The sequence below is a fragment of the Dipodascopsis tothii genome, assembly GCF_038497935.1.
Source record: "Dipodascopsis tothii strain CBS 759.85 unplaced genomic scaffold V1510scaffold_2, whole genome shotgun sequence".
In the NCBI taxonomy this organism is placed as follows: domain Eukaryota; kingdom Fungi; phylum Ascomycota; class Lipomycetes; order Lipomycetales; family Lipomycetaceae; genus Neoaidaea; species Neoaidaea tothii.
Window position 1 is genome coordinate 168463 of NW_027117986.1, and position 21136 is coordinate 189598.

At 70.6% G+C, this 21136-nt stretch overlaps 7 protein-coding genes across 7 annotated transcripts; 5 read left to right on the forward strand and 2 right to left on the reverse strand.

The window, feature by feature from the left end:
* The first annotated feature begins 2146 nt into the window (after positions 1-2146).
* Positions 2147-3401, forward strand: V1510DRAFT_409915 (uncharacterized protein). Its single transcript, XM_066932636.1, has one exon. The coding sequence runs from the start codon at positions 2256-2258 to the stop codon at positions 2925-2927; it is 672 nt and encodes a 223-aa protein (XP_066791403.1). The 5' UTR covers positions 2147-2255; the 3' UTR covers positions 2928-3401.
* Positions 3402-7516: 4115 nt separating this feature from the next.
* V1510DRAFT_388450 (uncharacterized protein) lies at positions 7517-8704 on the forward strand. The gene is made up of 2 exons (XM_066931716.1): positions 7517-7574; positions 7607-8704. The coding sequence occupies exons 1-2, from the start codon at positions 7521-7523 to the stop codon at positions 8606-8608; spliced, it is 1056 nt and encodes a 351-aa protein (XP_066791404.1). The 5' UTR covers positions 7517-7520; the 3' UTR covers positions 8609-8704.
* Positions 8705-9447: 743 nt separating this feature from the next.
* Positions 9448-10827, forward strand: V1510DRAFT_164832 (PQ loop repeat-domain-containing protein). The gene has a single exon (XM_066930375.1). The coding sequence runs from the start codon at positions 9665-9667 to the stop codon at positions 10727-10729; it is 1065 nt and encodes a 354-aa protein (XP_066791405.1). The 5' UTR covers positions 9448-9664; the 3' UTR covers positions 10730-10827.
* A 1-nt stretch (position 10828) lies between these two features.
* V1510DRAFT_436170 (RHD3/Sey1) lies at positions 10829-13492 on the reverse strand (the record flags this gene model as incomplete). The annotated part of the gene is made up of 2 exons (XM_066935559.1): positions 10829-12959; positions 12990-13492. The coding sequence occupies 2 exons, from the start codon at positions 13490-13492 to the stop codon at positions 11051-11053; spliced, it is 2412 nt and encodes an 803-aa protein (XP_066791406.1). The 3' UTR covers positions 10829-11050.
* A 158-nt stretch (positions 13493-13650) lies between these two features.
* On the forward strand, positions 13651-14532 carry V1510DRAFT_400723 (uncharacterized protein; the record flags this gene model as incomplete). The annotated part of the gene is made up of 4 exons (XM_066931973.1): positions 13651-13656; positions 14086-14177; positions 14208-14269; positions 14300-14532. The coding sequence occupies 4 exons, from the start codon at positions 13651-13653 to the stop codon at positions 14530-14532; spliced, it is 393 nt and encodes a 130-aa protein (XP_066791407.1).
* An 895-nt stretch (positions 14533-15427) lies between these two features.
* On the reverse strand, positions 15428-16587 carry V1510DRAFT_164891 (uncharacterized protein). The gene is made up of 2 exons (XM_066930376.1): positions 15836-16587; positions 15428-15690 (listed from the first exon to the last, which is right to left on the reverse strand). Exons 1-2 carry the CDS (start codon positions 16352-16354, stop codon positions 15595-15597), a joined length of 615 nt encoding a protein of 204 aa, XP_066791408.1. The 5' UTR covers positions 16355-16587; the 3' UTR covers positions 15428-15594.
* V1510DRAFT_436179 (trafficking protein particle complex subunit 10) lies at positions 16495-20017 on the forward strand (the record flags this gene model as incomplete). The annotated part of the gene is made up of 1 exon (XM_066935560.1): positions 16495-20017. One exon carries the CDS (start codon positions 16495-16497, stop codon positions 19861-19863), a length of 3369 nt encoding a protein of 1122 aa, XP_066791409.1. The 3' UTR covers positions 19864-20017.
* Positions 20018-21136: the final 1119 nt, after the last annotated feature.

Here is a 21136-nt window from a genome sequence, read left to right on the forward strand (position 1 = left end):
GGCGGCGCGTGGTTGACTGCGCAATTGGCGGGTCCCGGTGGTTTCGTGGGCTCTCGAAGTGCCTGGTCTGCGCTCAGCTCTAGTCACGACACCGTCCTCGCGTCTGGTCCGAAGTTCAAACCCCCCCGCAACCCGCGGCCGCCTTCATTGTACTTTTTGGTAGTGCCGGTGTTTACACCTCTCTCGCGGCCGATCTCGCGCGCGGTCGCTCCGACGCCTCCGTGCCTTTGATCTCTGTGCGGAAGCGGCCGATCTGGTCTGGTCCCTGCTGGGTGCCGGCAATGGTTCGTCCTGCGGCGCGCTGCTTGTCTGTCTAGCTGCTGCCGTCGTCCTGCGTGGTGCCCTGCTTGGTAGACACCATCAACGCATATATTTATAAACCAGACGATTGTCGAGACGTGTGTACCGCCTGTGTCCATCTTGGTACGGACAAACGAGATAATATACGACCGCGAGTGCTGAAGCTAGCCGTCGTGTAGGCCGCAGATACAGACGCGGGCAGAATATTACCGAGTGTACCAAACACCATGCATGCACAGATGTTTGATAACTACGACATGGGTACGCTCCGGGTACCGCACGCTAGCGTAATGAAGCATGCAGAATGCCTCACAAAAGCATGTTTCATACACAGAGATCAGCAGTACAAGTTATGGTACCCGATAGTACCTCGATACGGACACATAATACCAGTACCGACAGCCGGCGCCGCCTGTGTATTGCGTCTGGGAAAGCTAAATTAGGGCGCAAACCTTATTACTAGCAACTCTAACATGCGCACCAGCCCGCCTCGGGCTAGTATGTTTCTGCGAGACAAACATCTGCGAGCGCGTACACAGAACACGCAGGCGCGCGGCGGGGGCAGTGGGCAGCGCAGCGGACAACGGCCCCAGCGCCTACACATTGGCAGGCAATGTCCGCGACCGACCACGAGCACACCAACACGCTGGCCGGGACAGACGAACGGCACAGGCGGCCGCCCACTCTGTCCGTCGATAGTCGGCCTGGACGACGGCTGGCCGCGCAGGCTGCGGCTGACAGGGGCACCCATTGACGCGGCTGGAAGCCGGTGGAAGGGGTGCGCGATCCGAAGCTCTGGGTCGCACCCGTAGGCTTGGATCACCCGCCCGCCCGACCGGGTGCGCGACTCTGGCCGCCAGCGGCCACTCGCAGTCGCCGGCTGTCGCTCTCTGCCGTCGGGTCGCACTGTCGCAAACAAATGCCTGGTTTGGAAACGGTTGGCCGCAGTAGCGGCCGCCGTAGCGGTCGGCCCAGAGACGGCGCCTTGGCCGGCCGTGCCCTCGCGCGGCAGCCGCCAACCGAGAGTGTTAGCGGATGCGGACGCTTGCGTGGTCTGACGACAAGTGGCACCGGCCAAGCCGGCACCTGGCTGGAGCCAGGCGCCGCGGAGGGTGCGGCGCCGGTGCGACCACTGGTGGCCGTAGCAGATGCCGTCATTAGGCCCGGCCGGCGAAACCGTCGGCGTACGGCTCTTGTAAAGCACGGCCAAGTGCCGGCCGACCGCCGTGCCGGACGACAATTGGCCCTCGCCCGTTGGCCGTGGTCCGGCCGGGCCCGGTCGCTGCGCCGCCTATGGCCCCCTCCCCCCTCAAGTCTGCGCCGCACCCTCCCGGCGGCCCTGCGCCAGCCCGCAAGGCTTAAGCCGTCGGCGGCAGGGCCCTGCGCGCGGCGCAGCACTCGCCGGACACCGGACGTGCCTGCGCGCCGGCCCGCCTGCCGGTCGGTGCGGTAGCCATCGCGGCGTGCGTGCCGGCGCCAGCGGCAGGACCCGACCAGTACGATGCCAGCCTGTGCCTCCGCGAACAGTCTAGCTCCAGCCTATGCGCGCTTGCCGGCCGCAGCTAGCGGAATGGCGTGGTAGCAGCTAGCGCACCTTCCGTCGCTACTCCTGCTATTCTCGCTCTAGACTCTGTAACAGACCTGTAGTGCGCGCCTGAAGCTGCGTTGGCCGCGTCGTGCGCCATCTAGCGGCCGCGCGAGGCCGGTCGCAGTAAGCCCGCGAGGACGGATCAAAGATAATTCACGATTTACTTTCATTATACGTCGCCGTCCACGGCTCTCGCCTGAGTGTCGCCTGAGTAGTCTGCGGCGCTGTCGCTAGAAGAGCGGCGGGAGCAGTTCACCCTGTTGGCTGACGTGAGCGTACAGGCTACCGGCGACGCCGGGCGGAAGTCCCGACAGCCGGCCGGGGGCGCCAGCGGCCGGCGTCGAGCCGCGGCTGCGACAGCGAGCGCATGCCCAATCAAAGTGCAAAGTTTAATTCGCGCCGTCCAGTGACAAGGCCAGTCCGCCGCCCGCACGAGATTGCAGGTTCGCTGCAGCTAAGTTCGTGTAACCGGCGCGAGAGTCGCTCGTGCGACGCTGCCCACGACCGCGGCCGCGCCGACCTGGTTAAAGTTTCGGGGCGGTGCCTGTCTGCTCGACACGTGCTCGGCGGCTTGACAGATCACCGTGGCCGCGGGCTCGCCAACAGCCCGGCTGGCTGTCGGTCGCTCGCGGACGCACAGACAACGGCCGCCGCGGCCGTGGGTGCCAGGGTCGCTTGGCCGGGCTGCTGGCGAGCGATCTCCGGTCGCTGGGCCAGGGCGAGTCGAGCAGTGGCTTCGATGTGGCGACTGCGGCCCAGAGATAGGCCGCACGGCGCTGCTTCTGTGCGGGCGCCACTGGCGCAGCGGCTGGCGCGGCCACAGTGGCTCGTAGTGGCACACGCCGAGCGTAGTGGCTATATAGCGGCGGCGCCGGTGGCACCCGCTGTGGCGTGGCTGCGCGTGCGCCACGCCTGCCGACGCCGGCGCGACGCGGCCGGCCACGCGCCCGCAGAGTCGCTCCGCGTGGTCCGACAGGCCCGTGGTCCGACAGCAGATGGGCGTGCGGGTGCCCTGCCGGGCCGGCAGCGGCGACAGTGAGGCGGCGCACACCGGTGGCCCCGGCATATCCGTGACCCGTTCGTCGACGGCTGCAGGCCTGGACCGGGCAGCGGAGAAAAGTTCCCCGCCCGCGATCGCGCTTCCGGCGGATCGCTCCGGGCCGGAGAAGCATCCCCCGCAGCGGAAGGTATCGCCTCAAGCCCTCCGCTGCAGGCCAACGCAGCCTGGTGGCCCGGCACAGATAGGCGGCCGGCGGTCACCAAAGCAGGTAGCCGGTGGCGGCAGACTCCTGCACCCTCGTCCGCCGGAAGAGGGCAAGAAACCGCAGCTGTTCCTCCAACGGCGGAGGGCAGTTCTGCTGCAAGGAGGCCGTAGCCGGCAACTGTGGCTGCGGCCACCCCGGGCGTCGGCTACGGACGCGGGCGCACACTCACTGCGGGCTACCCGCACTGGCCCGCGAGGGGCAAGCGGAGAAGGGGGAGACGGTCGCGGCTAGGCGCGGGCTTCTGGACGGTTGTGCGCGTGCAAATAGACCATTGTGTGTCGGTGGTGTAACTCAGCGCCGCAGAGTCTGCGACACGCAGCACTGGGCACGCCAGTGCGTACTAGGCTAGCTCAGTTGTGTAAGCGAGAAAGTTTGTTGGTGGCCTTGCTAGCAACAGCGTAGTGCACGCGTTCTGGCTGTGGCGCCGGCCGCGTTCGTCGTACGGCCAAGGCGGCCGACTGCGGCTGCCTTAGCCGCAGACCTACGTGCCGCGGGCCGCACGCTAGAACGCCCGCCTAGCCGCAGCCGGGGACACCGCAGCCACGCCGTTCGCCGCGGGCGGCGCGCGGCACGGCGCCGGGTCCTGACGACACTGGCGGCGGCGCCAGCTTTGCCGGATGTGCGACCGACGACGCATGCACGCGCTGTCTACTGCTAGCAGCAAGCGCGCACAGCCCAATCACATGGTCCGCGCAAGGTTCGCAGCCGCTCCTGACTGAGCTGCAGCCGCCGCAGGCAGGGGCGCGCCAGCCGCAGCGCAGAGCCACCGCTGGCTCGCTCAGTTCGCTCCATGGCGATACCGGTCGGCATCCCCGGCCACTGCGTAGGCCGCCTGTCAGCGTGCGCGCATCACACGCTGGGCCGCCAGCCTTGCAGCCCGCCGACAGTCCCAGCCGTTCTGCAAGCGAGCCGCGTTAGAATGCGTTACGCGATTTGGCCAGCGCCGCGTCTGCTGTGCGCTAGCGCGGCGCAGCCCGCGTGCCGGTCGACGTGTCCGGTCGCACGCAGCACGTTAGGGCCGCATCTGGTAAGGCGGTGCGCAATATGCCATCATAAGGGTCCTGCGCGGTCGCCGCCACGCCAGTTGCGCGTCTGCGGGCGCCGCCGCCGCCGCCGCCGCTGCCGACGGCGCCCCCCGACTCCGCCACAGGCGGCATCCCGCGGACGGCACACGGCTGGTGCTGGTGCTGGTGTGCCGTGGCCGTGTCCGCCACGGGGTGCGCAACGGACCCGCCACGGTCGCCTCCATCCGCCCTCCGTACCACCGTCCGCCAGAGCCCGCCACGCTGCCGTAGTGCACGATCCACGCGTCTCCGCACAGTATCATCAGGCGTTGGCGGGGACGCATGTCTCGACTAAGCGTCCAGGCAACGTGCAGCTATGCCCCCATCGCGTCGCCGCCAGCAGAGTCTCGGCAGAGCCGGCACGACCAGCGAAATACTAGTGCGGATGCTATGAAAGCACGCCGGGCAGGCTCCGCAGTACGAGGGCCGGCCCCAGCGTCTGGGCGTGCACAAGCGCGCAGTGGCCGCATCTGCGCACGACGTCGGCAGATGCCCGGTCGGCTGTCGGCAGTCTGTCGGCGCTGTCGGCAGGAGGCGGCGAAGCACCCACTACCACGAGGCGGTGGCTGCCGTGGCGCGGCAGCGGCTGGCCGCGCAGTTGGCCGATTGCGCCATACCCATAGAGCGTCGCCGATCGGCGCTCTGACAGCAGTGATCGTCGGCCGGCGGGCGCCAGATGCCGGCGCTGGCATCCGGGAGAGCTGAGTCGCGCGCACCACACAAATCTCCGAAGTTAGTGTGGCGCTCATACACCCAAACCTGGCGGGGTCCCCTCGCATCCGCGCCGGTTGGGCGCCCGCGCCCGTGCAACACTTGAGCCACTGGGACAACCGGATTAGCCAAGCGCGGGCGGTTAAATCGCTCAGCAGGCTCGCGATGATAGCAGACCGATTTAGACCGGACATCGAGCTCCTAGGTCGCCGACCAGATAAGGCACTTGGCCGCTTGCGGCGGCAGCGGCCAGCCGCAAGCGGCAGTCGGACGGCGGCAGCAGATGGACAGTAGGGCGGACGCGCACGGGTACTGCCGCAGCGGAGCCGAGCCGGCGCGCGGGCGGCGCGCCAGGCGGGTGGATAGGCCTTTGGCCCGAAACCGCTACGGCAGCGCCGAACAGGCTGGCGCACGACTAGGCGGGCAGATTGCAGGCCGAGTGGGCCTCATGGTCACCGGACGGCAGTCCAGGCCTGGTGGTGGATCGGGCTACGGCAAATGTCCGAGCGCGGGGGGCCTCGTAAACGCATTAACTCCGGCCGAGACCCCAGAACACGCGGAACGTGCACAGGGCGCACAAACCAGGCGCCGCGGCGCGATGCCGCCAAACCCGCTCGGGCGAGGTGCCATCGAAGCTGCTCAACCGATGCCGTGCGCCCGGCGGCTGGCGCCGGTCATATGCCCGGTGCCGCGGCGCCGGCTCTGGCCGATAGACCCTAAGACCAGATCGGCCGAGCGCCGCGACCAGGCCGACGGAGGCACACGGCCGGACCACAGGGACACGCTGGCGCGAAGCTGGTGCCGCACGCGCGGGGCTTGCGACTCGGCGGGGCCAGCGGAGACGCTGACCTAGGCCGGATGTGTGCAGCTGCCGGCGGACGGCTGCAGCGGTTGGGGCGCCGGTCGGCGCTGGCCGCGTGTGCGGAGCCAGAAGCCACGGGCACGCAGGGTCTGTGGCTCGCGGCAGGCGGTAGCGACGACGGCTGGCACGCACGGCCGACACGGCTGGCCGTGGCTGAGGCTCGAGCAGGATGGTACACGGCCGCGCAACCGCCGACTGCAGCTGCAGCGCTACTGGCACGCGCTGGCGCACGCGGCGGCGACAGCTCGCGCTTGCGGCCGGCGACAGATCCGGCCGGGCTAGGGAGCGCATGCGGGCCTAGCAGATCCTATTCCGTGAACAGGATCGAACGGGGTCGGGGCTAGCGACTAGCGCGCGCTAGGGAGCCAGGAACTTGGAATTAGAGTTTTCTCCCCGTCGGTAAGGTTCAGCCAGGTCCAGCGCGTGGGCCGCCGCGCGGCCGGCGGCGGTCAGCGTTCGGCGGCGGTCACGCGCCGGGAGCGGTGGACGTGCCGGCAGCGGCCAGCAGCGCGGGACCGATGCGTCGGGAGGGGTCCTGCGCGGGTGTGGCCGGGTGCGGATCGGCTGCGGGATGATCCAGTAGGGCGGCGCGGTGGTCTCACCAGAACCCAGGGGCCTGGTTACGGGTGCAGCACGGAGCGCCCGTGGTATCGGTCGTACCCGCGCGAGATGCAACAAGCTACTCGCCAGGCCATCGCACGGGCACGGACTGAGCGGGGCTCGCTGCAGCTGCAGGCTGCACGGGTACGACACCTGGTCTGGGCGCCACGTCCAGATGGGGCCGTCGGAGATTTGCGCCCGACGCAGGCCCGCAGCTGTCTCGGGCGAAATGCAGTCGATCGCGCCCGCTCAGCCACTGTGTCTCGCGCGGAGCAGCCATATCCCGCGTCTTGGTAATCCCGGCGTCGCCAAGAATGGCCCGGTCGCGTCGGGTGCCGAGTGCAGATCGTTCTAACACCGAGAATCGGCGACTTACAAGCGTCGGTGCTAGTCGAGCCGGGCGGACTTGCCGACGCCGTGGCCGTGGCTGCCGACGCCGGACGCGCACGTGCGACTGCTGTCACTACTGGCAGGACGAGAGTGGCTAGCTCGAGATTGAGGCGCACTAGCGCGCTTGGCGACCCAAGGGCCAGGCTTGGATCCCGCCTGAGCGGGGATCACGCGAGCCGCATAGCGGCCGGCTGCGGCACCGCTGCGGCGGCTCGGGACTGCGTGCGGCTTGTGCGACTCGCGTGGATCCTGTGGCGTGTGGTGCGCGACGCGGACCGTGCGGCGCGGATCGCGCGGACCGTGCGGCGCGCCGTGCGGCAGCCCCCCCCACCGTCCACCCTCGCCCATTTTCTCCTCGCTCGCCGCCGCGGCCGCTGCTCTCGTTGCCTCGGCCACTGCTGCGCCGGCTCGCGTAGCGTTGCCCCGGCCGCCGGCCGGCTCGCGCGGCTCGTCCACTCACGCTTATTTCCGCGGACTTGCGCAAGTCCGCGCGCGTACCCAGCGCCGCACCGCCTCATCGCCTCGCCAAATCCCGAGCACCGATCCTCATCCGTCCCTCGGCCCTCGGCGCCAGACCGCCCAGCACCGGCGCCAGCTCGTAGTTCCGCGGCCAATCGGCACATGGCGACCACGAGGGTGGGCAAGGCCGGTCCGAGCATGTGCTCGGACAAGGTCCCAGACAAGGAACCGCCGCTATATTAAGCCGCGCCCCGGCACCGCCACCCTCTAATCCACCCATCATGTCGTCTGTCAAGTCCAAGTCTGTTGTTTTCCAAAAAATCCCCGATGGAATGGTACGCAGCGCGTTGAGCGCCACTGACGCAAGCCCACGGCGGACTCCCTCGGCGTGGTCACGTCCGAGGTCAGCCTGACGCCGCCCCCCGGCGGCCTCGTGCTCAAGACACTCTACGTGTCGGTCGACCCGTACATGCGCGGCCGCATGCGGCCGGCCGAGGTCAAGTCGTACGTCCCCGCGTTCGATCTCGGCAAGCCGCTGTCCAACTTTGGTGTCGCGTCGGTCGTGGCGTCGGCCGCGGACGGCTTCAAGGTCGGCGACATCGCCGTCGTCGCCGTGTGCGAGTTCTCCGAGTACTTTGTGCTGCCGGCGGCCACGATCGCCGCGCTCGCGCTCAAGCCGCTGGACCGGTCGCTCGGTCTGCCGCTGACCAACTACCTGGGCGTGCTCGGCATGCCCGGCATGACCGCGTACTACGCCATGTACGACATCGACGGCCAGATGAAGGCTGGTGAGACGATCCTGATCTCGGCCGCGTCCGGCGCGGTCGGCCAGCTCGTCGGCCAGCTGGCCAAGCGCGAGGGCATGTACGTCGTCGGCTCCGCCGGCTCGGACGACAAGGTTGCGGCGGTCAAGAAGCTCGGCTTCGACGCCGCGTTCAACTACAAGACCGAGTCGCCGGCCGAGGCCGTGCCCAAGTACTGCCCCAAGGGCATCGACTGCTACTTTGAGAACGTCGGCGGCGAGATGCTGGACGCGGCGCTGGTCAACGCCAACAAGCGCGGGCGCATCATCTGCTGCGGCATGATCTCGCAGTACAACCTCAAGCCGAACGAGCTGTACGGCGTCAAGAACACGATGCAGATCGTGATCAAGAGCCTGCGCGTGCAGGGCTTCATCGTGCTCGACGCCATGGCCGACCCGAAGAAGTTCCGCGCGTTCCAGGACAAGGTCGCGCCGTGGGTCAAGAGCGGCGAGGTCTCGTACCGCGAGGACGTGACCGTCGGCATCGAGGCCACCGGCCAGGCCCTGGCCGACGTGCTCGCCGGCAAGAACCACGGCAAGGCCATTGTGCAGTTTGCGTCCGAGTAGTGTTGATAGCAATGCAGTTTCATGCCCTGCTGCGGCCCGCGCGCGCCCGCCACCGGCCGCCACCGCCAGCTGTCAAGGCCCTAGCGCTAGTGGGCGCTCGGCGGCACGGCTACGGCCGCGCGATAGATGACTCTTTGTGCAATCTGGGACGGTCGTGCCGGATGTGGCATATTCCCTCGTGACATTTGACTGTTGGAGCCACACCTGTCGCGCCGCTGTAATTTTGTGCCACAATGGCGCCCCTAAACGCTCGATAACTGGATATCTCGAGCTCGTCGCCTGCTCTCCGACGCTTGCTTTCGACCCACAGGCGCTCAGAAGTCCTGTTGCCGACCAGAGAACGAGCGACGAGCGCTGGATGCGCGTGGTCTGATCGAGACACACACAGAAGGCAGTCGGGCTAAGGTAAGGATGGATGGACGAGGCGTGGCTGGCGTCGCCGCCGCGCGGGCAGCGGCGGGTGTCTGGCGAAGGGCGGAGACCGGCGACGGCGCGTGAGGACGCGCGGCGACCGGACGGCGACCATGCGCAGGACTGCCGGCAGAGGCGCCCCCGACGGGGCTGCCGGAGGCACGCGCGGCTGTATGCTGCTGTTGTGTGCTGCGGCTGTATGCTGCGGCTATATGCGATGAGCCCCAGCGGCGACCCGGGCAAGAGTGACTACAGCGCGGACGGTTCCGCGGCGACAGTTTGCGCTTGCGTGACGGCCCGCGGGGCAGCCACCCTGACAGAGTCGTTGCCGGAGGCATGTGCGGCTATATGCTGCGGCTATATGCCCGCGAGCCTCCGGCGGCGACTCCGTCGAGGGTGGCTGCCCTGCGGGCAGGCACAAGCCGCCGACTGTCTGCAGAACTGCCCGCAGGGCAGCTACCCTCGACGGAGTCGCCGCCGGAGGCTCGTGCGGCTATATGCTGCGGCTATATGCTGCGGCCTCGGCGAACGACCCCGCGAGGTGGCCGCCCTCGGCGCACATCACTCACGGCGCTGTTCTGGCGACGCACGGCCGGCCCGTCCTCTCCCCCCACGTCCCTAATCCTTAAAGCTGGCTGACCGCAGATGACCGACATGCTCGGACACTGTCCGTACACGGACGAGCGCGGCCTGGCCCTGGTCGAGTGGATTGCGCGGTCGACCGGCAGCTGCATGTACGGCACGCTCGGCGCGCTGTCGTACATCTTCGGGTATCTGTCGCTGTTTGCGTGGCTGGGCGCGCAGTTGCCGCAGGTGGTGGCCAACTACCGCAACCACTCGGTCGAAGCCCTGAGCTGGATGTTCCTGTTCCAGTGGTTCATGGGCGACTTCACAAACCTGATCGGCTGTTTGCTGACGCACCAGCTGCCGTTCCAGACGCTGCTGGCAACGTACTACCTCTGCATAGACGTGATCCTGGGATCGCAGTACGTGTATTACACCAAGATCCGGCCGCAGACACACTACGTGCTGCTGTCGCCCACGGCGGCCACGGCGTCGTCGGCGTCGTCGCGCACGCTGGGCTCGCCGCGGCGGCGGGCCAACGTGCTGCTGTCGCTGTCGGCGCTGGTGGCGCTGGTCGGCGCGGACCCCGGCACGCTCGCGGCAGCGGACCCGTCGTACCTCGACAGCGTCCGGCGGTGGTTCTCACTCAAAAACACCGAGACGGTCGGGCGCGCGTTTGCGTGGCTGTGCACGTTCCTGTACCTGTCGTCGCGCGCGCCGCAAATCTACCGCAACTACAAGCGGCAGTCGACGACCGGGCTGGCGATCCTGCTCTTCGTGGCGGCCTTCCTCGGCAACGTCTTCTACACGCTGTCTATCCTGTGCTCGGCCGCCACCATGGACACCGCCGGCGGCTTCCAGAGCGAGCGCGCCCAGTTCCTGTCCGAGGAGCTGCCGTACATCCTCGGCTCGGCCGGCACCGTCGGCTTTGACATCACCATCTTCATCCAGTGGATCCACTACGGCGAGGGCAAGCTGTGGTTCTACCGCATGTGGTACGGCGACAAGGCCTTTGGCTTTGGCGTCGTCGAGGACGACTCCGAGGACGACGCCGAGTCCTTCGTGGACGAGGCGTCGACGTCCACGTCGAGCGCCACCACGCTCTCGCTCGACAACGAGAACCTGCGCCTTCACTTGCGCGACTAGCATGGGCATTGTATTGCATTTGGGTAATCGACGGTACACAGTGTATGCGGCTGTATGCCTCGTAGCGCGCGGCGCGGACGGCCTGGGCCGGCGAGCGCGCGGCGGCGGGAATATGCACGGGCCACGCTGACCCGCACGGCCGGACCATGCGGCCGCAGTCGCCGAGGGCAGCCACCGGGCGAGGCTGGGGCGTGGCCGTGCGGCCGCGCGGCATTAGGATCTGCCGCGGGTAAACGTGCGGCGGCTGAACGCGGGCTAAGGATAGACGTGGATATGTATGTACATCAATAGGCTATACACGCGCGTCCTAGGGTCCGTGTGCTAGAGCGCAGCGCCCTTGTGGTCAAGGGTGTCGAGCTCGATGTCGCGCGAGCGGTCGGGCGAGGCCAGCGGGCTGGTGGCGGCCGACGTCGTGCGCGAGGGCGTGCGCGACGCCGGCGTCGAGGCCGGCGCCGACGACGGCACCGAGGCCGCGACCGCGATCGGCTCGGTCACCAGCGCCTCGCGCAGGCGGACCTTGGCGATCGACAGCGCCTGGCTCGACATGGTCTCGGTGATGGTGATGATGGGGCCCCACAGGTTGAGCTGGTGGGCGATGTAGGCCAGGCCGCCGGCGAGGACGAGGAAGGTGAAGTAGAACGGGCTCTTGAGCACGGCCATAAACTCGTTCCAGCCGAGGACGAGCAGCAGCAGGTAGAAGTAGAGCGGGATCTGGGAGATGCTCTGGATGGTGGACCGCTTGGCGTCGACGTAGAGCGCGTCGGCCGTGCGGCGGAAGCGCGATGTGACGTCGAGCTGCTGGGCCGGCGAGAGCAGGACGGCAAAATCGACGTCGTCGTCGCCGGCGCGGGCGAGCTCGGCGGCGACGGCGTCCGGCGGCTCGACGCGCTCGCCGCCGACGGCGTAGACGGCCACGAGCGGCACCAGGGCGAGCGTGGCCTCGCGCGCCGACTCGTACACGGTCTCGATGTTGTCCGACGGCTTCCAGACGCGGGGCACGCCCTTGTCGTCGTACCGGAACCGGTCCTCGAAGACGTCGCGGAGCCAGAGCGCGACCGCGTCGGGCTTGGTGCGCTCGACGAGCCGGCCGCGGAGCGTGTGCCAGGCGCCGGCACGGGCGCGGCGCTGCGCGGCCGCCAGCGCGTCCGGGCCGAGGCCCAGGCTGGCGAGCCCGGCGCCGGCGCCGGCGGCGTCCGCGTCGAAGACGGCGCGGACCTGCTTCCAGAGGTCGGTCGGCGGCGGCCGGGCGGCGAAGACGGCGCCGAGCGCGTCGTCGAGCGCGGCGGCCAAACGGCGGCCCGCGCGGGCAGAAAGTTTAGCCGCCTCCGCGTCCCGGAACCCCGCCGCCGCCTCCTCCAGCGCCGCGCCGAGCGCCGCCTCGTCCGCCGCCGCCGAGAGCGCGTCCGTGCCGGCCACCGCCACCGCCGCCGCGCCCGCGCCGAACGCCGCCCGCGCGGCCTTGTCGGCGGCCGCCAGCGCGGCCTTGAAGTCGTACGACCCCACGGCGCCGCCCGTGGCCGCGTCCACGTCGCGCCGGAACCCGGCCGCCGCGGCCTTGGCGAGCGCGGCCAGCTGCGCCGCGTGCGTCTTGCCGAGGCGCGCGTCCAGCCGGGCCGCCAGATCCGCCCGGCGCGGCTCGTAGACCGAGCGCGCGTAGCGCGAGGCGAGGCGGTCAAACGTGTCGAGCGCGGCCGCGCGCGCGGCCGACGCGGCCGCGCCGAAGCCGTCGTGCACGCCGCCGGCCGCCACCGCCGCCGCCGCCGCCGCCTCGGCCGGCGCCACCGCGCCGTCGAACTCGTCCCAGGCCTGCGTCGCGATCTCGTCGCACCGGAACCGCGCCACCAGGACCTGCTGGGTCGGCAGGTCGAGGTCCTTGTTGAGCTCGATCTGGGCCCACACGTTCTGCGCGTACAGCGCCCAGCCGTCGGCCGGCACGCCGCGGTGGTACGCCGGCCGGAAGACGTAGTCCGCGTCCGCCGGGTCCACAAAGCGCGCGTGCAGGGCCCTGACCGCAGTCGCAAACGGCTCCGGTTGCAGCACCTTGTGCGGCAGCGCCGTGAACTGCACGTCGAACGCGTCCGTGAAGCGCACGCCGTCCAGCGCCGGCGGCTTGGCCAGCGACTCCCACAGCCGCTCGAGGTCGGCCGTCAGCGTCGCCGCCAGGTCGTCCAGCGGCGTCACGCCGATGTGGTCGCGGATCACAAACAGCAGCATGCTCCGGTGCGTCGCCCTGCGGTCAGCGCGCCCGGCCAGCACTTACTCGTGGAACAGGTTCACGTTGACCTCGAACACGGTCTTGAGCAGGCCCATGTTGGCGCCCTGGTACAGGCCGACCTGGTGCTCCCAGATGTTGACCAGCAGGACCTCGGAGGTCGCCAGCGCAAACAGCGCGGCCTTGCGCTCAAAGTCCTGGTCCTCGCCGCGCTCGCGGCCGTCCGTGCCCTCGACGTCCATGACCAGCAGCTCGCCCGCGGCCGCGCGCGCCATCCAGATGCCCTTGGTGGTCTGCCGGCGCCGGGCCTCGTCCATCACGTCGAAGCGCGTGCCGAAGAGCGCGTTAAGCAGCGTGCTCTTGCCGGTCGACTGCGACCCAAAGACCGAGATCAGGTGATAGCCGAGGCCGGCCTCGCCGAGGCCGGCCGCCGAGACGTACGGGCCGACCTCCGGGCTGAACTGCTTGTCTTCGTCGATCACCTGGACCGGGCCGGCGGGCGGCCCGGCCGCGGCGCTGCCCGCCGGAGAGGGTTGCGTGGCCGATGCCATGGCCTGCGCTGAGTCTGGATGCGTTCTGTCAGGCGTCGGGGCCTGGCGTGGATAGTGTCCGGGGAAGGATGGGTGGGATGGTGAAATGTCGATTTGGCCTGTCGCCATCCAGCCAAAATACCACGCCCGACCTTTCGGCAACCGAGCACGAAGCGAGCATGACGGTGAGTACAGGGGCCGGGGCGGGCCGGCCGGTGGCCGGGACGATGCGGGCGGGCTGCCGGGGCGCTGGGGGGCGCGGATGGCTGGAGGACGGGGTGGGGACGCGGGCGGGGCGGCGACGGGGCGGCGACGGGGCGGCCGGGGCCGGCGGCAGGGGTCGGCCGGGAGCGGCCGGGCGGCGGCGGGCCCGGGCGGCGCAGGGTTTGGCCGCGCGGGGTTTGGCCGCCGGGGCTTTGGCCGCTGCCGGGCGGCGGACGGCTTGGCCGGCGCAGGACGGCCGCCCTCACGCCCTCGCGCCGCCGCCGCCCGCGGCCGCCCGCCGGTCGGGGCCCCGCCCTGCCGGCCTGTCCGAGCCTGCCTGCCTGCCGCCCGCAGCCGCCGGCTTGCTGGCCGTGCTGCCGCACCACCCCCACCGAGCATGCTGACCGCAGGACTCCACCGAGCTCCGCGACTACGAGGCCGCCATGGCCAAGCGCCGCCACGACCACGTCCTCACCGACCGCGAGGAGATCATCGACGTCCGGTAAGTCGGTCGCGGGCGCGCTGACCGCAGCGGCGTCCAGCGCACGTACGAGGGCGCGTATCTGCGCACGGCCATGCTCGAGGTCACGCTCGGTAAGTCCCGCGCGACCGCCGCTGACCCAGCCCTCTCGATCCTGCGCCTGTTCAACATCGAGTTCTTCCCGATCGGCATGTGGTTCGCGGCCATCGCGCTGGCGTTCCTCGTCATCGGCTTCCGCCGGCGGCTGCTCAACAACGTGGCCATCCTGTCGGGCCGGCCCGCGACGCACTTTCTGACGTCGGGCACGCCCGTGCTGATCATGACCGTGGTCTGCCTTGCGGGCTACGTGGCCATGCTCGTCGAGGTTTTTGTTTAGTCTGAGGACGGAATGGAGTTGCACTGGTACCCGCCGCAGCCCGTGCGGCTCAGGGGTCGTCCCCACACTAGCCGAGTCCTCGGCCGCGGCTGTTGGTAGAGCCCGGCTAGAGCTTGGCGATCGCGTAGCCACACTCAATTCGCCTGTCACAACGCCCGGCGGCTAATCCTTTGACCGCTGCGCACGGCCCTCAGGGGCCGTTCAGGGGCCTTCGGCGTGGCCGCCGCGGCGCCGTGGACCCGCGCGCTCCTCGCGAGTCTGGCAGCCCGGTCCCTCCGCTCGCGCCCGCTCGCGTTGCGACCGGCGCCCAGCGAACGTCTGTAAATGCTCCCGAGTGCCCGGAGCCTGCACTAACCACAGCTCGTTGCTGTGGTCACATAGGCTTAACTACACCTTCCCAGCTTCCTCCCAACACCATCGGCTCCGCCAGGGGCAGTGCCGCACTAGGGGGCGGCTGTCCAGAACGCTTGGCAGCTGTCTGGCAAGCTCGAGTCCGAGCATGGACGAGGCTGCGACGGCGTCTCCGTCGAGCGTGCACCCTGCGGCCGGCTTCTACCGAAGCTTCTGCCAGAGCTTCCGTCGAAGGCTGCTACCATCGGTACGGTCGCCGCCGGAGGCTCAGCCACCAGGAAGTCCGCGGCGGCGATTCCACCAAGAGCAGCTGCTTGGGTCGCCCTCGGCGGGCGCCGCCCGCATGCCTACTCTCGACCGCCTGCAGGTCTACTTGACGGAGTCACCGCCGCGGGCTTGTCAGTGGCTGATCCGGAGGTACTCCGTTGAGAGTAGGCCCTGCAGGCGGCTCTACCTGAAGGCAGCCGCCGGAGGCTCGCCATGGCTCGTCTGCAGCGGTCCCGAGAGTTCCATATGCAGGCTGCATGCTACGTGAAACACGGTCCTGAAGGTGTTCGCTTGAGTCAGGCGGCTGATGGTCCGAGTCCCCAGCGGTCCGGTCCGCGGCGGTCCGGGTCCGGTCCGGGTCCGGTCCGTCCGGTCCGTCCGGGTCCGCCCGGGTCCGGCCGCAGGTCCGATCCGGGTCCGCCAGTCCGGGTCCGCCCGCGTCCGTCAGTCCAGTCCATCTCCAGGTACCTCCCGCCTGCAATCCGTGTACCAGCGGCTATATACATGCATCCGCCACGCATGGGTTCCTTGATCCACCAGACCAAGCGCACATAGACTACAGCCGCCAACTGAGCCCATGCCTGACCAAGCGGGCGCCGGATACTCGTCACCGGCATGACTCCGGCTGCGAGTCGAGACTAGGTTCTGCGAGCGGCTCTCTAGCCGAAGGGCATTTCCCCTCGACAGTCGGCAGAGTCGCCGCCGCGAGTGCGCTCACCGACGGTGGGCCCTGCCGGCAGACGCCGGCGGCTATACGCCACATCTGGCGGCTGTATGCACGGTGATGTAGACCCGGCGTGTTGGTACATTGCCGCATGTTTGATAGAATAATTGGGCAGACCAAGCCGCGCTGTTGCAAATTTGCGGCGCACCTGCCGACAGAACCTCTGTTTACAACGGCAGTCCGCGGAGGTCGTGCACGCGGAGATCGATCCGGGCGTGGGCAGTGTACGGAGGTGCCAGCAGCGAGCGGGTGCAGGCGCAGGCGCAGGCGCAGGCGAGGCGGCACGCGAAGGAGCGCATAGCACTGAGCGCAGTAGGGCGCGATAGCATCGCTTGCCGGCGGACGGAGCGGTCGCAGGCGTCGCAGCCTCGCAGCCTCGTGCACCGCGGCATCGCGGTCTCGCGCCTGTTGCGCCGTGGGGCGACCGCGGACGATTGCTGTCCAGCGACGCGACGCGAGGCACGCGCCACGACGCCACATCCGCGCCACGCAAGCACACCGCCACGTGAGCCGCACCCACGCGCCAAGGGGACCACCGAGCAACCACCGTCCTCAGAGCTGGTATGGCGCAGGCCACAGCAACAGGCGACCGCGGGCGCGGGCCGGAGACGCGCGCTGGAATGAGCGTGACGATCTCGTACTTTGACCCGCTGGGCGTGGCGCCCAACATCATCAAGGACATCGAGGCGCGGGTGCCGTTGCTCAACCTGCACTGGCACTCGCCGCCGCGACCGCTGCGGGCGATCGCGGCGCTGCCAGTGCGGCTGGTCGAGGAGACGATCGCCAGCAGCGAGACCGGGTCCGGGGTGGCCGGGCTGCTGGAGGCGCCGTACATGAAGATCATGCTGGTCAAGTGCGACGACAACGACACGTACCGGTCGTCGGTGCGCAAGATCATCCGCGAGTGGTTCACAACGAAGGTGGTCGCGCGAAGGGACTCGACCGAATGGATGATCTTCTACTACGGGCCGCGGACGGCGACGTCGTCGGCGCTGCGGTTCAAGACGGGCGTGTTCGACAAGATCAAGGCCGACTTCAACACGTCGAGCAAGGAGGACCGGTGCGTGTACGTGCCCAGCACGTTTGCGTCGGACGTGGACGAGCTGGACCTGTGGGGCGACGTGATGATGCGGCTCAAGGACGGCGTGCTCGACGCGTTTGGCCGGCGCGTGCGGCTGTACGAGGCCGAAGTGCGCCAGCTCGAGGCCACGCCGGCGTGGGCCGGCTTCTTTGCGATGAAGGAGCGGCTGGCGCACGCGTTCGACAGCCTGCACCTGGTGGAGGACGCGCTGGGCGAGTACGACGAGCTGGCGGCGGCGGCGGCGGGCGCGGCCCGCGGGCCGCCGCCGCCGGCGGGCCGCGCGACGGCCGTGGGCGGCTCGCCGCTGGCGTACACGCCGGCAGAGTTTGCGGCGCTGCGCGGCAAGGTGCTGGACGGCGCTGCGACGGGCTACGACCTGCGGTGCTACCTCTTTGGCCGGCAGGCGGCGCTGCTGCTGGCGCTGATGGCGGCGGCGTCGTCGCCGACAATGGCGGCCATCCGCGTGGCCGAGCTGCTGGTGCGCACGCGCGACTTTGTGCTGGACGCGGCCAAGCTGGCCGACGTCGACCAGTACACGGCGGCGGCGTGGCAGTTTGCCGTCATCGTGGACGTGCTCGACGCGACCGAGCACCAGGGCCTGGCCGGCGGCAAGACGCGCGACGTGGCCGACTCGCGCGCGGAGGTGCTGCTGCTGGCCCGCGCGGCCGTCGAGACGCTGGCCGAGCAGCGGGGCTGGGCCGTGGCGGACGGCGTAGCCGGACTGACGGGCGCGCTGGCAGAGGTCGACCTCGACGGCCCCGCGGCGGTGCCGGCGCCGGCGCCGCCGCTCTCGGGCCGGCTCGCCGACGTGCTCGCGTCCCGCCAGGCGTTCCTGGACTTTTACCTCGACATCTCGGACACGGCGCGGTCGTACTACGAGTCGGCCGACCGCACGCGGTCCGTGGACAAGCTGCGGACAGACATGGCGGTCGTGCTGCACGCGAACGGCGACTACGACGGCGCGGTCAAGCTGCTGACGTCGCTGCCCCAGATCTACGCGTCCCAGGGCTGGGCGGCGATCTCGACCAGCCTGTACCTGGTCTACGGCGACTGCCTGCGGCGCCTGGGCCGTGCGGAGGAGTACCTGAAGATCAACATGCACCTGCTGCGGGCGCGGCCGGACCTGGTCGACATGGCCGAGCTGTGTGCGAGCGTCCGCGCGATGGCGGCCGACCTGCCGCGGCAGGTGCGCGTGGACGCGGACGCCGTGTTCGGGCTGGCCGTGGCCGGCGTGGCGCGGCCGGGCGCGGCCGGGTGCGCGCTCGACCTGCACGTGCACAACGCGTTCGACAGCACGTGGGACGTCGACAGCGTGGTCGTCCGGCTGGCGGACGCGGCCGGCCAGACGCTCGAGTTCGCGGCCGGCGCGACCGTGGTGGAGCCGGGCGACAACACGGTGGCGCTGCGGACGGCGGTGACCACGCCCGGCGACTTTGGCGTGGTCGCGGTCGAGCTGGTGCTGGGCCAGCTGGTGCTGGTGGAGCCGGCGCCCGAGGGCCGCGTGCGCACGTACGCGCGGCCGGACGCGCTCGCGGTGGAGCTGCGGGCGCCGCGCGAGCTGCGGCTGGCCGGCGGCCGCACGCTAGAGCTGGACGTGGTGGCCGGGGCGGACGCCGCCCAGGCCGTGGCCGTGCGCGCGCGGCCGGCCACGGCCGGCCTGACGCTGGATCTGGCCGAGGCCTCTGTGCAGGTTGCCACGGCGGCCGCCGAGCCGGCCGCTGCCGATGGCGACACCGTCGTGCTGGGCGACCTGGCCGCCGGCGCCTGTGCCCGCGTCGTGCTGCCGTACGCGCTGACGGCCGACGCCGACGACGTGGATGTCGCCGTCGAGGTCGACTACCGCACGGCCGCCGGCGCGCAGACGCTGGCGCGCGTGCTGCGGGCGTCCGTGGCCCTGCCGGTGGCCGTGTCGGTCCAGGACATCTTCAAGGCGGACGTGCTGTTCTCCAAGTTCTCGGTCGGGTGCACGGCGGTGCCGCTGCGGGTGCTCGCCGGGCGGCTCGAGGGCACGGCCGAGTTTGCCGTGACCGGCGGCGGCACGGCGGACGAGCACGTGGCTCTGGCGACGCAGCCGGTCGCGCTGACGTACGCCATTGCGCGGCAGACGACCGGGCCGCGGCCGGGGGCCGCGTTGCCGCTCGAGCTCGCGCTCGACTACCGCCGGCTGGACGACGAGGTGGCGGCGGTGGTGCGGGCTGCGGCGGCGGCCGCGGTCGCGGCGGAGCCGGGCGCCGGCCCGTACGCCGGGCTGGTGGCGGAGGCCGCGCTGGCGGCCGTGCCGCGCGCCGTGGACGCGTACGCGCTCGGCGGGCCGGTGGACCTCGGGGCCTACGACGCGCGCGACTGGGCACGCGTGCTCGCGGTGGCGGGCGCGGACGGCGGGCGCGGCGCGGTCGAGGCCGTCGCGCGCGTGCTGCACGGCGGCCCGCTGGCGCCCGAGGACGCGGCGGCCACGGCGGCCACGCGGCGGGTGGCGGTGCCGGTCGAGATCCCCGCCGTCGACGTCCTGTTCACGATCGAGCTGGCAGCGGCGGGCGGGCCCGGTCCGCTCGGCGCGTCCGTGTTCCACATCGGCCAGGAGATCGCGATCCGGCTGCGGATCGAGGCCACGCACGCGTGGGCGGCGCGCGCGACGCCGGACGGGGCCGAGTTCGTGTACGACGTGCTGGCGCACCCGGCGTCGTGGCTGATCTCGGGCAAGCGCAAGGGCCACTTTCGCGCGACGGAACGGCGGCTGGACGTGGCGCTGGTGCTGGTGCCGCTCAAGCCGGGCACGGTGCTGCTGCCGGCGGTGGAGGTGCGCACGGCGCCGGGCGTGGACGTGGTGGCCGAGGTCGACTACGTCAACAACGCCGAGAGCATTGTTGTCTTGCCCGAGATGACCCACGTCATGTTTGCAGTGGACTAATGAATGTGACGCGGGGTGTGGCGTGTGCGTGCGTTGGCGACGCGGCGGCTATATGGGGGCGGCGGGTATATGGGCGGGCGGGGCGCGCGTCGCGGCGGCAGCCAGCGGACGGCGGCGCGCGGCGGCGCAGCGTCCGGCAGCGCCCCCGGGGGCGGGCTCCGCGGCGCCGGCGGCGAGCACCGGCCAGCGCTGGCGGCCGCGGAGCCGCCGCGTGGCGGTGCGGCGCAGGTACGGGCGCCGCGCCGCGCGCGGTACCCGGAGGTACCCGGCGGCGCGGCGCGGTACCCGGGGGTACCCGCGGCCGCAGGTACGGCTGCACGGCCACAAAGGCTCCGTAGTCACCCGACGACCCACCGGCCCGCTGCGTCCGGTGGCGCCGCCGGATCGAACCCGGGTACTAGCGGAACAGGCCCTAGCGCGGGTCGCCGGGGCGGGGGAAGAAACACTGCCGTATCGGGCTGGCGCCGCTCACCAGCCACGCGCGCCCACGGGGCGGCCGGCGGCGCCCGCCGGAGGGCCCCGGCCAGGCGCGCATGTGACTGCGAACAGCGGGGGTGCGTTGGCCGCTGAGTCAGCGCCTCCACCGCCACGGTACCGGCCGCGGCGTACCCGCGGTAGCGGCCGGCCGTGCGTGGTAGCGGCGCGTACCGCAGCGCCACAGCACCGCCACCTCCAGGTCATTTGACTGTCAAAACCGCCAGCCAAAACCACGTCGCTCGCAACAGTTCACCATCCTCGCCGGCACCCCCGGCCTGACCCATCGAGCCCTCCCCCGGCGCCGCACCCCGACGCAGCGCTCAGGTCCTGGATGCGCGCACGGCCGCGCGGATTGATGGCCTGTTAGCGCGACATTTGCACCCGGCCCCAGCCCACCGTCCGCCGCTGGCCCTGCGTCCAGCGCCCTCGCCGGCCGCCCGCCTCCGCCGGCCGCCCGCCCGGTCCCCGCCGCCGGCCTCGCCGGCCCGCGGCCCCCGTCCCGGCCGCCCGCCGGCCCGCCCGCGCCGGCCGCGGCCTCGATCGCCATGTTTGTCTTCCCGGCCAACGACGAGGGCTACCGCAAGCGCAAGCGCGCGCACAAGGCGTGCGAGCAGTGCAAGCGCCGACGAGTGAGTACGTGCGCGGCGCCGCTGACCCAGAAACGCTGCGAGCCGCCGTTCAAGAACCACGACCGATGCGCGCCGTGCATGAAGGAAAACATCCCGTGCAGCCTCGTGCTGGCCGCGCAGGCCGCACGCGACTCGGACTCGGACTCGGTGTCGCCCGTGGCGCCCAA

Bases quoted from the DNA above. Each gene is read 5' to 3' on its own strand.
- V1510DRAFT_164891 (XM_066930376.1), bottom strand. From the start codon at position 16,354: ATGTGGCGTCGTGGCGCGTGCCTCGCGTCGCGTCGCTGGACAGCAATC. The intron at 15,691-15,835 runs GTCGAGGGGAAA...TGTGCGCTTGGT, and splicing joins CGGCGGCGACTCTGCCGACT to CTGGTGGATCAAGGAACCCA.
- V1510DRAFT_388450 (XM_066931716.1), top strand. From the start codon at position 7,521: ATGTCGTCTGTCAAGTCCAAGTCTGTTGTTTTCCAAAAAATCCCCGAT. The intron at 7,575-7,606 runs GTACGCAGCGCG...CACTGACGCAAG, and splicing joins AAAAAATCCCCGATGGAATG to CCCACGGCGGACTCCCTCGG.
- V1510DRAFT_409915 (XM_066932636.1), top strand. From the start codon at position 2,256: ATGCCCAATCAAAGTGCAAAGTTTAATTCGCGCCGTCCAGTGACAAGG.
- V1510DRAFT_164832 (XM_066930375.1), top strand. From the start codon at position 9,665: ATGACCGACATGCTCGGACACTGTCCGTACACGGACGAGCGCGGCCTG.